The sequence below is a fragment of the Cynocephalus volans genome, chromosome 4, assembly GCF_027409185.1.
Source record: "Cynocephalus volans isolate mCynVol1 chromosome 4, mCynVol1.pri, whole genome shotgun sequence".
In the NCBI taxonomy this organism is placed as follows: domain Eukaryota; kingdom Metazoa; phylum Chordata; class Mammalia; order Dermoptera; family Cynocephalidae; genus Cynocephalus; species Cynocephalus volans.
The window spans coordinates 130,100,893-130,118,340 of NC_084463.1; the positions used below are offsets into that span (position 1 = coordinate 130,100,893).

The following is a 17,448-nucleotide window of genomic DNA, read 5'->3' on the forward strand; positions in this document are numbered from 1 at the left end:
GAAATGACGGCCGTCCTAACCTGAATGTTGATTGATATTTTTATCCATGTTAATAAGACAAAAGTGAAACAAGGAAGATGAATATAGGACTGCTCTTATTAATCAACAATATGAGCAATTTCTTTGCTGAATCAGATAATAGTTTTTGTATACAGAAAAAATACTGGAAATTTTTTTTACTATTCACAATGTAACAGATACAGAAATTTCTCACCTTTATGGGTAATCTGCATTGTAAATATTATAAGTCTAGATCAGGGGTCAGCAAATTTTTCTGTAAAGGGCCAAATAGTAAATATTTTAGTCTTTTAAAATCATATGGTCTCTGCCTCAACTACTCAACTCTGCCACTGTAATGTGAAAGCAGCCATAGAAAATACACAAATAGATGTTCTAGTAAAACTTTATTTACAAAACACAATGCAGATTTGGGCATGGCCTGTAGTTTGCCAACTCCCTGGTCTAGACAATCAACAAAATATTAACTCAAGCCCTCATTTATAGCATTTGCCAATTTTTGTTACATAAATACTCCAACTATGGCCAATTTCAAGTTACAACAAGATATTACTAAAAATAGACTTAGGAAGAGATGCATAGTAGCACACCATTATAAAGTGTTTGCATTAAACAAACACAATAGGCATAACTAACTTCAAGAAAATATGTGATAGTAATTACCTAATTAGAAGGTTAAGGGTATCTATTACCTTTGTTTTTAATATGACCAATTGAATTATATAAGTTTATATACATTTCTAATAATGAATGTATTTAATGACTCATAAATTTCCTTAAAATCTAATGATCAGTACTTGCAAGCCAGTAGAAGCCTGCCTTACACCAAACCAATTAAACCAAAACCTCTGGGTATGGGGACATTGATGTTTTTTAAAAGGTCTCCAGCTCATTCTAATATGCAGCCAATACTGAAAACACTGCCGTAAGGCCTGAGAATGGAACTGATATCCAGGTTTCTTGGGATGTGGAAGAGGAATTTTTTCTCTGAGAGGAACTGGACGTTCCAAAGGGGAAAACTGAGGTGAGAGGAGAGAGAACAAATGGAGCTGAGTACTTCATGGGGAAAGAATCATAAAGAAGGAGGATGCCTAAGACAGGGGAGAGGGAATTCTGCAGACAGGACTAAGGTGACTAACCATTTCGGTTTGCTGAATGGGAGATTTTCAGTGCTAAAACCCTGGAAAAACACTGGAGGCATTGAATTTTTTAATTAATTTAAATTTAAATTTAAATAGGTACATACATGTGGCTAGTGGCTAGATGTATTGAACAGCACAGTGAGTTTAAACAAATTCAACAACATGGCTTCTCTGCATGTATGAGGGTACTTCACAAAGATCACGGAAAAACAGAATTAAAAGATAATTCAAATCTTTCCATGAGCTTTTTGAAGTACACATGTATAAATTCCCTCTTCTGTGTACTGTATGAGAAGAATTCAGAAGCATATTAAAAGGGAATATATGAGAGTAACAATTCAGATCCTAAAGTTAAATATTTGCCATCAAGCCCATGTGCTCATGTGAATAAGTGGTAGAAATTCTTCAGAAATAAACAGTGAACTTATAAGGGGAGATAAAACTTTTTTTTCCAGGTCACACTATAGTTCATATGACGATTGCTGATAGAAACGAGGGGGGATGAACAGCATTAAGGCAAGCATACTCCCTCACCTGGTTTCTCCCTTAATCAACAGCAAGTACTTTGCAAAATGGCACAATGGATCTGTAATCAAGTCAAAAACCTGGAAAAGAACACTGATGCTGGACAATGGGAACCCATGACCTTGATGTCTTGAACACCTTCTTCCTAAACCTTGAGCTGCTATCACAGATGATGAAAAATAAATTATGGTGTTTAACATGGAATTACATTTCCCGAAAGGTCAATTTTTACATGGTAATGTTCTCGTTCAAAATACACACATGGAAATGTCATTAAAAGGAACAAATTACAGACAGAAAATATAATGTTATTTTCAGAATAAAACTGAGTATTAAGAAAGAGGAATTGTAGAGATGAAGGCTGATCAAAATACCATTAACTTTGAACAATATCACACACCTATAAAAATAAGCAAAGGAAATAAGCCAGGCACAGAAAGAGAAATACCGTGTGTTCTCACTCATAAGTGAGAGCTAAAATAATAAACATATAAATAAAAGAAAGAAAGAAAGATACAACATTCCCAGTAATACATAGAACTTTGAAAAGGACAACTGGGCTTACCAGAAGCTGGGAAGGTAAGAGCGGAGGGAGGAATGGGTAAAGGGCCATGAAAAGCAATGAAAGTGTGTATTATTGAATATAATGATGATTCTGATGTGAGCACCATATACTGCATATGGATGTTGATATTCAGCTCTGTACCTGACAGATATGTACAATCAACTTTGTTACAATAAAAAGGAAAAATAAATAAGCAAAGGGAAATGAAGAATTGTAGTAACAGTATCTCCTTAGATGGAAAAAAGGCCATACTTTGAATAATTCAAATTTTACTAATGACAGTCTTTTGAAATGTGAGATATGAAATCATAGAATGATTTTTTTTTTTTTTTTTGCCTTTTTTTTGTGACCGGTAAGGGGATCACAACCCTTGGCTTGGTGTCATCCGCACTGCGCTCAGCCAGTGAGCCCACCAGCCATCCCTGTATAGGATCCAAACCCGCAGCAGGAGCTTCGCTGTGCTCCCAGCGTCGCACTCTCCCAAGTGCGCCACGGGGCCGGCCCTTAACTTGGATATTCTATTATGAAAAACAAAAGTGTTTAAATTCCCTACACTTTTAGTACCTAAACAACTTTGGCCAAGTATGAGCTATTCCTTTTCTCTTCCAAAGATGCAATAGCAGAGTAGTCTAGGACATTTAGCCATCTTGTCCTGACAAATAACCAATTCACCTTTTTCCCAGTATATTCTTAAGTATTGATTTTACCAAGTGAACTCAGACATGTGTCACACTTATCCACTACAGATTCTTTTCCTTGGAAATGTAGTTTGAACATCAATCAGTCACCTGGCCTTTCACCTCCAATATCTATTGCTACTGTCTGTCAATTATTAAAGCTTGCCCATTTCTCCAAATAAGTTTAGAAACTGAAATACACAGGGACTCCTGTGAAAAATACGTTTCTTGGAAAAGTATGCAAATGTTCACGTGATTAAACTTCTTCATTAAAACTTTTTTTTCTGGGTTGAAAACTAGTTAAAGTTTATAAATTCACATTTCAAAGGCCTCTAAATATTTTCATTTAAAATCTATTTCCTGAATAGTAATATTACCACTTGTAAGCCAAACACCAGTTTGAGAAAGACAACATAAAAAGAAATTCAAGCTGAGCGGCATTGTTACAGGGTCTTCAAATGGAGCAGTGTTTTCCCCTCTGGCTAAATCCAATGAAAGTCATAGAATGACACCCACCTTGAGCTGCAGTCCTCCTGGGATAAAAGTGTTTGCTGGAAGGCTTTTAATGTGTTTGTAGATATAAGAGGAGAATTGCTCCTGCTCAGCCTGTAATTGGGGGCCAAGTTTAGAGAGATGACCTCTGTTGCTTTTGATAGCTGTCTGCAATTCATCAATCAGTCTGCTTACCTGAAGGGGTTAAATTACAAGAGTTGTTAGTGAGAAGTAATTGTTGATGTCACACCTATTACATTTTTGAGTACCTAGCTTGATGGGGGGAAAAATGACTTCAATACAAGAATTTGAGTACAGATCTATCCTCAAGTAAAGAGAATAGAAGAGATAAACACTTTTTCATCAACAAATTTTTTTTATAGAAAAATATATAACCTTTTCATTTCAGTTATATGGAATAGGTAGCCATTTACAATTGCTAAATGAAAAATATCTCTGAATATGAAAAGAAACACACATCTGACAAGTTTGCAAAGAACTTCCATACTTCAAAGACAATGCTTTGTTCTAGGCAATATTTTAAACATATATCAATGTCAAAATAAAGCATAGACTTTTTCCAGAAACAGCAAAGGCTTAGAAATATATACTGTTGATTTTTAAATTTGTGGACATCTAATTAGTATACATAAGACAAACATATGAACTTTATTTATGGATTATTTATAAGACATGCTGAGGACTCATAAACAGTAAATTAATGTTTAAATCCATATATAGTTTACAAATCAAAAATCATTACCATTCTTTCACTCTTCACTGTTTTACATAAACTTATATTCTGTCTAATAGACTGGGTTCTTACATAAATACCGGTTGATACATGGTAGTGACTAAAAGAGATGAAGAGCAGAAATTCACTTTAAATTAATAAAATTAGACCCATTTAGAATTATGAATGACTCTGAATAGAGCGTAGACTTCAAAATCTTGTGTTAAAATCCTGGTTCTCCCACTTACTGACTGGGAGACTTTGAACAGGTAATAAAACCCTCATCCGTAAATGAAAAATACTGGCCTCACCATACTGAGAATTAAATGAGTTAAGTAATAAACAACGCAATGTCTAACCTATAGCAGGTACCCAATGCACAGGTGTATTGTTATAGTGCTTTCCTTTTTAAAATCTAGGTGTTTTCTGCATATCAAGTTTTAATGGTTTTTTTCTTGGTCTGTCTTTCCTATCCCTACCCCTATTTCACATGAGGCAGATAGAAATTCTAAACTATTTGCTTCATAGATCTTACAGCTCACTTCAATGTCCACAGATAAAATGGGAAACTCTTCTCTGAGAGTGTCCAATGTACTGACACCTCTTCCTCTTTCTATCTCTCTCAGCTGAAAATAGGGCATTTGCCCTGGTCAATAATCCAATTCTGATATTAAATCAATTATTTCTATCCCTTCTGTAGAGGGTTAAAAGTCAATGAAAGCAAGTTTGTACTGTTATCCATATGACTTGAATATATATATATATTCAAAAACAGATATAGATATATATCTGTTTCAATTACATTTAACTTTTACCAAGAGCTTTGCAAGCATTATGCATGTAAACAAGCTAATTTAGAATGACTCCTATTTTCCTAATTGGTCTCCCGTATCTCTCTTATTTGTCCCTATGTGGTCAATTGTCTACCAATTTTTTTTTTAAACAATCCTTTCTTCTAAATAAAAGGTTGGCAAACTTTTTCTATAAAGGGCCAGATAGCACTGTAAATATTTTTGGCTTCGTGTGCCATAAAGTCTCTATCAAAACTGTTTAACCCTGCAGTTGTATTTGACAAGCAGCCAGACAATATGTAAATGAACGGTCATGGTTGTGTTCAAATAAAACTTTTTGAGTACTTACAAAAACAAGAAGTGGGCTGGATTTGGCCTCAGGGCTATAGTTTGTGGACCCCTCCTCTAAAAACATATATTTTCTATCCTTTTCCTTCCTTATAAGTAATAGTCTGGTCCAAGCCACCATCTCCTCATGCCCTCCCTGTCTTTGATTACCAAAATACCTACTAAGCAGTCTCCCTGCCCCCGCCCCTTCCCCTCTAATCCATCCTGTCACCTCCACCAAACAGCATGCTGACCACCTAGTCACTCCCCCAGATTCCTCAGCTTAGTATTCAAGATTCAAGACCTTTTGTAGTCTGTTTCCCACCTGGCTTTATGGTCATTTTTCCACCAGACCCCTCCCTTCTAACAAGATGGTCTTCTCACTGTCCCCTTCCCCCTACCACACACATACACATCTTTGCACAGGACGCTCAGAGAGTATAAGCACTGAAACTAGAGCCCAGGTCCCCTGATGCCTAAGCCACTGTTTCACAATTCATTCTTCTCTCCTGTCTAAATCCACTCATCACTTAAATCACACTTCTTCTACCAGGCTTTCCATCATTTATTACCTGGATATGGATATATGGTATTTAATCAAAGTCAGTTGTGTACTGTACTTGGTTTATGTATTGATGTCATGTTCCTCCAATGACATTACAAACTTTTTCCAAATATCCTCCTCACTTTATACAGCAATCCCTTGAGTCTTGGAAATAACCTCCATTAGGCTAGACAGATGTTGAGGAGTGGAAGTAAAGGTGGGCAGGGACACTGTGGAACTCAGAGAGAGACAGGGATGGCAGATGGGGCCCTCTGGCACAGATAAATATGACACCAGAATTCCCCATGTGATTTGCTTCGGCCAATGAAGTGTGAGCAGAAGTAACATAGGCTATTTCTTAGCAGAAGCTTTAAGAATTGTGCAGTTCTGCCATGGCTCTTTTCTCTTTGCCATGAAAACAGCAATGTCCCAGTAGAGGCTGCTCTTTCAACCTGTATCCCAAACTGAGAAAAACATACTGGAGAAAGTCACAGACAATGTATAGCCAAAATATAAAGTGAGCAAGTAATAATATTTTGTTTTAAGTCACTGAGATCTTGGGCTTGTTGACTTAGGCAACACAATCTAGCCAAAGCTGATTTAATATATTGCTTTCTACTAAATTTTTGTAATTCTATATAACTCATCTAGTAGTTTACTAATAGGTAGCCCTTAACTGTAAAGTGAAATGAAAGTCTATGAAAATTTCTATTATCCATTCATAAGGAAGCCCCTCAGGGTTCACCAGTGGAACTTGGATGAAACTTTGGAAATCATGAGCAGGAAGGTAGAGAGGGTACAGAGAGGTTGGGAGGAGTCTTATGGGAGGCAGACAGAAAGAAAAAGATGAAAAAGGAAGAATGAATGAAAAGAAAAAGAAAGAAAGAAAGAAGACAAGGAAAGAAATTCAAAGGAGAAGGTGACTGAGGGAAAATGAGCAAAGAAGAAAGAGTATTATTTATAGGCTATAAAATCCAGTGACAGACCTCTCATGATCCTCCTTTTCTCACATTCTAGAATGAATTTCTGTGCTTTTCATAGTACTGCTACCCCTATAATAAAGTTGTAACATTTCAAATATGAAAATGAAGCGCTGGCAAGTTAGCTCAGTTGGTGAGAGTATAGTGTTGATAACACCAAGGTCAAGGATTTGGATCCCTATGCCAGCCAGCTACCAAAAAAAAAAAAAGAAGAAAATGATAAATGGTCCAGTATTAGTCAATGCTTTCAACCTCATCTCTGCCATCATATCATACTACATTCCATCAACTTTGAGGGTAATAGTATATAATGTACCAAAGCTAAAGACCAAAACAGGCCAAGTGACTTGCTCTTATGGTTATCTGATGAAATTAAAATCCAAGAACCAAAGGCCCTAAATGGAAGGATTCCATTTCTGGAAAGCACTGGTTCTCTCAGAACTCATCCCCAGCATCATGTGATTCAGGAAAATATAATTTTACATAGTCTTTAAAGTCTGCTAAGGATCATGAAATGTATTTTGCTAGTCAGTAATACTGCTTTCTTTAATTTTATGTCCTTCACCTTCTGCTATAGAAATCTACCCCCCCCAAAAAAAAAGGAGAAATTTCAGACTTTTATTTGAGAGTATTTTTATACATGACTGGTTTTACTGTCACAATCCATAGCCTTTCACTGGTAGAGGATTTCAGGTGACATCAGAAATCAACCAACCATGCAATTGATGATATCATTTGCACTCTAAAAAGCTATTGGTTAACGTCTTAAAAGTTTCATCTGGGTGGATTCTTTGTTGCTTCCAAAATTTTCTCTATCATTTTTGCTATTTTCACTGACCTCGGAATTATCTATTAATGTGTGTGAAGCATAATTACACAATCACACAAATTATCTATCACCTGTTTTTTTTTTTAAACTTTAGCCAGTCAAATAAGATGTCCTAGCAAAGATTAACTTACATCTTAAACAAAGGAGAAAATATATCAAGAATCCTGCCATTGATATTTTGATAATGTTTTCATTCAATTTTACTGAAACTTTATGTTACTTTACGTATTCATAAGGTCTTTTATCCTCAAAGTGCTATATTTTGTTCTCAGTTATTATGATAATATGTCACCCTTAAAAACAATCCTCACATGAAATAATGCAGGTACTAAAATCAGGTAGGTAATACAATACTCCTGAATTATTTTACATAATATGATTTTTTTCCCCAAATCACAGATGTTGCTAAAAGAGGGAAAATGTTCTTTAAAATTCTTCATCATGAATCTTTTTTTTTCCTGCAAATCCTTTTTTTTTCCCCCCTCTACAAAGGCAATGTGAATAGGGGTAAAAGAAGACAAAACTTGACCTTTTGTGATCCCAGCATTAATGGGTCTGTTCATAATTCAATCTATGTGTGTGTGGAGGCATCCATGTGGAAACATAGAAGCCTGAGAGACATAAAGCCTTTCCCTTTAAACATTATCTGACCCTATCAGTCCCATTCACAAAAGAAGGCTTACGTATGCATATGTTGAAAAAATGCACCATCTCATTGTGCACCAGAAAGCCTACACATTCTACTCTTCATTGTCTGTGGAAATGCAGCACGGAAGTGACACTTGTACAGAATTTGGGAGAGTGACAAATGAGCAGAAAGTAGCAAAAAAAATATTGAATATTCTAGTAAGGAAACAAGCCAAACTTCTGAAAGAATGCAAATGTGCACATGTCTATAATCATACACATAGGGTTTTACATAACACGTAGGGCAGTTTAGCCATGTTTGTATGATGCAAGCATGCAACCTTTAAATTCAATTAAATTCTCAAGATAATTTATAGTCAGCACAAAATATTTTTCTGTTTATAATCTTTCTAAAAAGTATGCATATTAAAGTTGTATGTTTCTGAGCCATACATTGTGAATACTGTACATTGGCTATTATTAATGACTCTTTGAGGAGCTCTTGGTTTTTCTAGTCAGCTGTCAGCCTGAATTGTATGTGGCTCTGAATCCACTCATGTTATTAAGGAGAACTCCAGAGCACTTTGCCCAGAAATGTCACTTGAAATCAGCACAAAGGGTGGCCGCCTCTATGCTAGGAACATCATCTTGGCATGTAACATACGAGATGGTCTCAAAGCCAGGTCGGCATTTCAACTCAAGACCAAGAAACTTTCTAATTAACGACATATTTAAGGTGAACCAGAAAGAGGGCAGGGAGATGAAAATGGATATTCAGGCCCAACAGTACAGTGCTTTACAGGTTAAGAAGTAAACATAACTCTGACTCAATGAAGGAAGACTGGAAAAGATATGGTAGCCTGTAAGCAAGTTAAATATCTCTTGATTTGGAAGATGAGCTGCAGGCAAGTGGCACTTCTCATCTCTAGCGCTTTAACTACTCCCAAATTTTTAATAGTTTTCTAGAGTCTTTCCAAGATCAGAAACATTTTAGAAGTTGATCTAGCCTGTTTTCAGCCAAGGGTCCCTTACGTGCTGCCTTTAGGTCTATTCAACTGTCTAACATACCCATCTACTCATGGAGGAAGAGACAATTGAAAATAGAGACTTTTTTTTTCTTTTTTTTTGTCTTTTTTCGTGACCGACACTCAGCCAGTGAGTGCACCGGCCATTCCTATATAGGATCCGAACCAGTGGCGGGAGCGTCGCTGTGCTCCCAGCTCCGCACTCTCCCGAGTGCGCCACGCAGTCAGCCCGAAAATAGAGACATTTTTAATGTCTTCGTTACTCATCTGGTATAGGGCTATGTTGACTGCAGAAAGGATGATGTCAACTACACCTTTTGAGGTAGCTGTGAGACTGTGCCTCCCAGATCTCTAACTACAAGAGCATAATTGACCAAGGGCCCTTCTACTGTGTTCTGAAATCCATCATCAGTTTGGTACCAATGGCTGAGGAGACTAAGGCAGGTCCACCCATGGAAATCACAGGACTCCTCTTATGGCCACCTCTGGCTTAAAGATACACCAACAGCTTTGCCAGACCTTCCTTAGACTGCACAGTAGTCTAAGATGCTTCCTCTCAATCTCCCTTTCCTCATTCCCTCACTTGGGGTCAGCTCCGTTTCAGTCTGATAGATCTTACCCAGCACCTTACCCAGTGCTCTCTTCATTTTCTCTCTAACACATTGTTCATAATAAAATTTTTACACATTTAATCCCATCTTGGTATCTACATTTCAGGAATAACACATTTTTAAATTGACAATAATAGATTATATGCAGATTTCCAAAAAGCTTAGTGTACTTTAACATACATAATAACCTCAAAGTAGGTTATGATGCATACATTATTATTCCCAGGTTCCATGTGGAAAAATTACATGAAATAAAAGATTTTAAGATAAAACTGTAAACAGCAGAAGAGGAGCTAAGTCTCAGATTTTATGATGAGTAATTTGGGTTTTGAGATATGTCTAGAAATGTAATATTTGTGTAAAAAAATAAACCATGAGAAAAAATTGAAGGAATTTCTCCCCCCAAAATTTTCATTTATCTCTTCCATCTGGATTTCACATCTCTATATGTAAATTAGGGCTAAAGCTCAATGTCACTGACTTTTTTCTCACCAAAACACTAGATCTTACACATCCAAATTAATATAATCACTTTCAAAGTAACCACATAGAAATTATCCTCATAGGCTATGGAATATATTTAGAGATTCTCTCTCTCTGTCTCTCTTTCACACACACACACACACACACACACACACACACACACACACACAAACATATTTCCTTTACCATGTGTTTGATTTTTAAGGCAAACAAAAGACATTTCAAGCCATAGCTGATAAAGCAAATATGTGAACAAATTAGGCACTGTGTAGGAAAAACACTGAAGTATATAGTGCTAAATAAATACAAAGATGATGATGATAAAAAAGAAATGTCAAATAAACAAAAATACTATTGGATTTTCCAGAAAAGATAATTTTCATTTTCATTGTTGCTAATAAGGTAGCATTAAAAACGATATATTTAGCATAATAATCATTGTCCAGGGCCACTTCAGGTTTTTTGTTCCATTGAAACTAATTTTACATAAAATATCAAAGGACAAAATAATCATAATGCTTAAAAGGAAAAAAATACTTAATATTTCATCCTTTTAGATTATTTTCTGTTTAATCTCTAACAATAATGGTATTGTTCTAGGTATAATTTTAATTATACTAATTAATCTATGAAACTTATTTGCATTTCCCAAAGTTTAAAAGATAGATGATAGATTGATTTTAAACTCACTGTGAAATTGTAATGAAACTGTCCAATTCTAGTAAAATATTTTTCAAACACAGAAAATAAGATGTTTTTTTAATTTATAACTAACAACCTAGTCTATTAACTTGCTAATATTCAGTGGAATGAGTCAGAACTATAACTTAAATCTACACAATTGTTATTTATTACATTTTGGAAATTAATTTTAAATTTTCTTATGAAATATTCTCTGCTGAGATTGATAATCAAGGTTTATGACATATATGTCTCAAATATTAATATGGTTTCTAACTAATTTCACATGGGAAAATTTGATGCATTGTACTTGTTCATCTATTATAAAAATGCATGGTTGGTAAAGAAGATGCAATCACAATAAGAAAATATTAAAACCTTAAAGCTTTGATACATTTCTTTGCCAAAATGTCAAAAGAGAATTATATGAGAAGCTTATCTTTTAAGTATTCACATTATCTTATTCCTGAAGTTGCTTATAGATTTTATTTACTGGCAGTTATGCAGGGAAGTTAGCAAATTCATGTTCTTTCTTCAGAAAGATTAAATGCTTTTGCATTCCAGGAAACTGCATGAAAATCATTTTCCCCTCTTGTCTAACACCAATTTTGTATTATTATTTCATTTGTGGAATATGCTGTCAACTTCACAGCATGAACTTTGGAGAGAAGAAGGTTTGCTTTAATAGTTCTTCATTACAGTATTGCCTACAGAATCTTATGATTAGCTCACTTAGTCTTGACATTTATAAACTACAGATTTCCCCTGATAAAAGATAACTTTGTTAGCATTTCTAAAATTCAGAACAATAATTCTATTCTTAGAAAGTCAGATAATACAAACAAGATTTAGTGTTTATTAAAAATTCAACAAAATTTTAATATTTTCCCTATGTTGCCATCTTTTATAATTTCCTGTTTCAAGTTGAATATAATAATTTACTAATTTAGAAAATTTATGAGAAAATATTCATTAGAATTTTTTCAGGAAATTATACTTTCATTTATTCTTTCAAGCATTACAATTATTTTTCAGGCTGCCTCTATTAATAAAAGGATTTCCAGTTTTGATCAGTTTTTTTCCTATCATAAGTCATTACCAGTCAACAATAGCAGATTTACTACAAGACCCAAAGTAAAATTTATTTTAATTTTAAAATTAGTGTTCATTGCAGTTTTATAAAACAGTTTACAAAGTAGTTCCTTACTTCTTCTTGTGCATTATGGTGTTCCTTTGCTGTCATTGAAAGAATGACTTTTTCTGTAATTTTCTCCTTCTGTTCATTCACTGCCAGGGTCAACTAGAAAAAAATGAATAAACAACATGAAAACACACACCTGTTGACAACTAGACACACATTTAACACACTAAATTTTTCACTTTCCCTTTGATTGGATTATCAAATATGACTTGGTGGGGGAGGGTTCTTAATTGCAGACATTAGACATTAATGAGTACTTTTAAAAATAATTTTATTAAAATGAGCTTATTAACTTTTTAAAAAAATCAGGCTGATATTTTCTATTAAATCATTCATGGCAAGTAGGGAATAAATTGGCTGCTGTTGTGTCAGAATAAGAAGTCAAGGACATAAACCAAAAGTGTCAATTCAAACACTCTACAATGGTGCTAAATGATTTATATTTTATGACAAAGAATTTTGTATCTAAATACCAGAACAGTTGCCTCCAAGCTGCTCCATTTACAAAGCTAAATAAAGGTCTTCTAGTACTCCTGCTAACCCATATATTATAAAAAGGTGAATGTGGCCCATTCTATATTTCTTTATAAATAATCCCTATAGAAACAAAATACTATTTTCAACAAAAGAAAAAAGCTAAACTCAAAGAATAATATTCACTCAATAGATTGACATTAATAGAAAGAAAGAGGTCAATAGCCTGATAGAGAACCCTCTGAATTGGAATATTTAACAATTCTTAAGCAATGGACTTGCCATTCCCTATCTACTTATTGAGGATTAAAGTGAAAATAAATAATGACCATGCTTTAAATTTTGTTTTGTTAATGTTGTTGTTTTAAGTAGACTTTCTCAAGTGTATGCCTGGCAAATCAAGTTTGAGCTAACATGAATCTTTAACCCACACCCTGCCTGAAGACCACCTCCTATATTTGGGAAAAAACAGTATAGCCTCTTCAGTCTAGCTGTGCATATATGCTAGAAGAATAGTATCAAACCTATGAACACTTCATCCAATGATAGGTGATATAGTCCAGTATATCAGAGATTATGTTTTGGTAGAGGGGAGAGGCCCAGAATCTTTAGGTAATTCTGATGATCACCCTAGATAAAGAGTTCTGTATAAACATTTCTGCAAAGGGTAGTAAAAATTTTAGGCTCTGTGACCAAATAAGGGTCATACAATCTTTGTCGCAATTACTCAGCTCTGTCATTGAAGCATGAAAAAGACAATATACAAGTGAATGAGCATGACTACGCATCAATAAAACTTAAAAATAAACAAATAGACAGACAGACAGACAGATAGATAGATAGATAGATAATATAAATAAATAAATAAATACCAACAATAGGGGCAGGTCGAATTTGGCCAGGGGGCAATGGTTTGTCAATCTCCGCCCTAGGTTGAGAAACACTGATAAAGGTTGTTCTAAAAGTCATCATGTGAGACTATTCTTAGGATTAATCTCCCCAAGGATAAAGTGTGATAAAATGATACAAAAAGAATAATATTATAAAAAATTAAATATCAAGTTCAACTTCCATACATGGAGGTCTATGTGTGAACCATGGCACAACATACTGGTCTCAAGTATCTTTGGTTATTTCTTGATTAGGGGAGTTCTCATCACACTAGAAGACAGGTACAAAAGACAGCAACTGGAGAATATTCACCAAGCTTATTTATTCTTTACAAAATTATTTTCCAAATGAAAAATCTTTCAGAGCAGATCTATTTTTAAGGGAAGCAAACAAAACAAAAACAGAACCATGAAACTCTTCGGTGTCACAGCAGGTAAGTCAGATTCTAATGAGGTTTCCCAGGGCCGTGATATTTACAACTGCTTCTAAGCAACTTTTTAAAAGGTAGGAATTCTTTACCTTTGAAAGCATCACAGTTGGAAAAAAATCACACCCATTCTAATATTCAACTTCAAAAAAGCACTATACCAGTCTACATACATGGGGGGAAAAACATACCAACATTACTGAAAAGTATCATATGCATAGTCCTAACTAGGGAGTCTAGTAAAACATTAAGAAATAAATAGTCAAAAAAACCCATAAAAATACACACATGGGGCCTTGCTGAAAACAGACAAGCCATTCCAAAAGAGAGATATTCTAATTTTAAAGAAATTGTTGAAAGCTAAAAAGTCAAATTAAGAGAGCGCATTTTCACCCTGAGAAATTAATAGTATGCTAACAGCATCCTTCCCTCAAATCCCACAACATGCTAACAAAAGTAGGACTCTTCTCTCCTGTCACTTTTGATGAGAACATCCTGTTTCTTCATTAAGACAGAACTAGATGCTTTTGACATGCTGTTCCTATCTAAATCATATGAAATAATTTTTTGTCAATTGGTTTGAGATTTCTGAAGTTGGTTTTTCATGTATAAAAATTGACAGAAACTTCAAAAATTAAAAATCAAAAGCAAACAGAAAGATGACTAAGATTTGTGTATAACCATGAAAAGGCAAATCCCCAAAAATGGGGGCAGGGGAAACTAAGTCACTTTGTTCTAAATATATCTTATCCCTTTTAAATTGAGAAAACACTGCCAAATATATTCATTGCACATCAAAATCTAGCAAGCTAAATAGGAAGGCCTTGCTGCTAAGATTTAAAAAACATGTAACAAACATTAGCCATCAGTATAATTAGGTTAAAGTTGGGCTCATTCAATATTAATGGGAACCAGAATAGAACAGTCAAGATACTAGTCAAGAACAGTAGCAGAAATGGAAGAAACAAGAAAGATAATGGCTCTGTCAAAGAAAATTGAAGAAAAATGCTTCAAGAAAATGGTCTGGTTAGATAAATGAAAGACAAAAAGGAGGAAGTTTGAACAGTTTGCTTAGGAATTTTTTAAAAATCCACAGAAGTATGGAATCCTGAAGCAACAGATTCCAATGAAATGACGTTCATTGACTATTACCTTTCAGACTGTATCTATTTTACTTAAAACTATTAAAGCTAAGGTTTCAGGTACTGTACCCTCTCTAACACTCTAAAGGGTCATAGTTTATATGTACCATATAGCTCTATATAAAACATGTGGCTCCTTGTGAGTATAATTGAAAGTGCTCTTAATTTTGAGAAATTCTGCAAACATTTGTGGCTCAGGAAACTCTCCTATAGACATCCTAGGGAAGAAATCAGGCTCAAGACCTCCCGCTGGAGAAATACAGCCAGAACAACAGTGATCTCATCTTATGTGCGCCATTAGCATTTGATGGCTTTTCTTTTTAACTCCCTCCAAAGTATTTTAAAGTGTAAAATAAGATGGTGTAAAAATTTTAACACAATGGTAAGATAAAATAAAATTTATTTTACAAGAGAAAATACTCTAAAATTGTCACTAGATGTCAACTATTAATATCTTTAGAAAAGGTATAGTAATTCAAACAGGCTGGTGTGTTCTGTCTACCTAATTCATATTGACATTTCAGATAGGTAGTAGCCAAAGGGGGAAAAGCCTATTAGTCCAACCAAACTCTCACTGTTCTGAACTGTGGTTCTTCATGTTGTTTTCTCTGTATTCAGAAGAACAGCTAATGATTCAAATGTTAAGTATATGATATGTCTTGTGTATAATGTCCTTAATAAAGCAACGTGGCCCAACAAGAAACTGGGTTTCTCTGTCAAAAATCTAGGGTTTTTCACCAGTGATTATTGATCTAATAATAAGGTACTTGATACATATCCTATATGCAGATCAATATAGGAAATACAGTTTAGCATAAAAAACAGGATAATCAGCCTTCATATATACTGACAAGTTTCCCAATGGTCTGTTAATATACAAAAGACTGGGACAAATTACTTATTTATATATACAAAACATGGTTATAAAGGGCAGCTGCAGGTATTTTTTGGAAAGTGCATTTTAATAAGGTCCTATTCAGTTACGGAACAAATGGGGAAGAAGTAGTTTGCACTACAGAGTTTAGCGCAAGAGCTTTCTCTTTTTCTAACCACGAAATCAATCATTTGTCCAGACTGTGGGAGTCAGAGTTAGTTACTGAAAAGAGCTCCGTATATAAACAAGTCAATAACTCATTGTGTGTTATTGTTGAGCTGAAGAAGTCGGCTTTCAAAAAGCTGCCCCTGCTTCTCTCAGAATGAATGTCACCGTATTCAGGGACCTGGAGAGAGTGCTTTGTTTCTAGCCATTGCTGGCTGCCATTTATGTATGGGAACGGGAGATGGCTGCTGAGAGAGCAGAGGAAGTCATTATTTAGTATCATGGATGTCCAGGAAAAACTCTGAGTTTTGTCAATCTAAATAATTTGTCTCTGGAAATGCATTAATACCATTGATAAAGAGTGGCCACACAAAAAATACTTGGTAAAGGAATTAAATAAGAAATATGTCTGTGACATTTTAAATTGGATTAAGCTGATATTTTTGGTTCCCTACCTGTCAATGAAGATAAACCCAAAATTCAGGCAATGGTTGGAAAAGTTCAAATGTACAAAATCAAACTGGTGAACAGGTCAACTTGTCAAATAAATGCTATCTGTTCCTGCCATAAATAGTAAGATTGATTTTGGGGATCATCAAATGAGGCTTTCAAAGGGTAGGGGGTGTGTGTGTGTGTGTGAACATACATACACACATGCACTCATATGCTTCTTTTATTCATCCCAATTAAACACAAAAATAAATACATAAAGAAGGTACTATAAATTAGTTAGGGTAATTGAATATCTTTAAGGAATGATTTTATGTGCCCGACACTCATGATAAATTAAGAAAATTCCAGCTATCTTTGACTTAAAAATTAATTTAAATATCCTTTATAATTCAAACTGTACCTAAAATTCATAAGATATAGATATTATCATAATCTTGCTTATTTTATCTTAATATTTGTTAGATACCATTTACTCAAAATCAGACTAGGAACTGTGAAGAAGCCCAAGACCAGGTTTCAAGGTTTATAATTTCAATGGGCAAATAAAAAATACATGTGGATCTATTTAATAAATGGTCTCATGGCGGGGGCGGGGTATCTACACAAAAGCTTACTTCTTAGTTAGATAAAGTTGTGGTCATGGGCAAGAAGGAAAACTTAAACTGAATCCAATTAAACCCACTTCCACTCACTATTTAGAAAATCACAGCATTAAATAATATAAAATGATTTCACAGGCAACAAACTGTACTAGATATTTTCCCAGATACA

The 17,448-nt window shown here is 34.6% G+C and overlaps 1 protein-coding gene across 1 annotated transcript in view; it reads right to left on the reverse strand.

The window, feature by feature from the left end:
- Positions 1 to 17,448, reverse strand: part of DCDC1 (doublecortin domain containing 1) — a 451,490-nt gene that overhangs the window by 233,529 nt on the left and 200,513 nt on the right. The window contains exons 9-10 of the mRNA XM_063095688.1: positions 12,258 to 12,350; positions 3,444 to 3,614 (exon numbers count right to left, since the gene is read on the reverse strand). Of these exons, the coding sequence (XP_062951758.1) occupies positions 3,444 to 3,614; positions 12,258 to 12,350 (264 nt within the window). The remainder of the gene's footprint in view (positions 1 to 3,443; positions 3,615 to 12,257; positions 12,351 to 17,448) is intronic.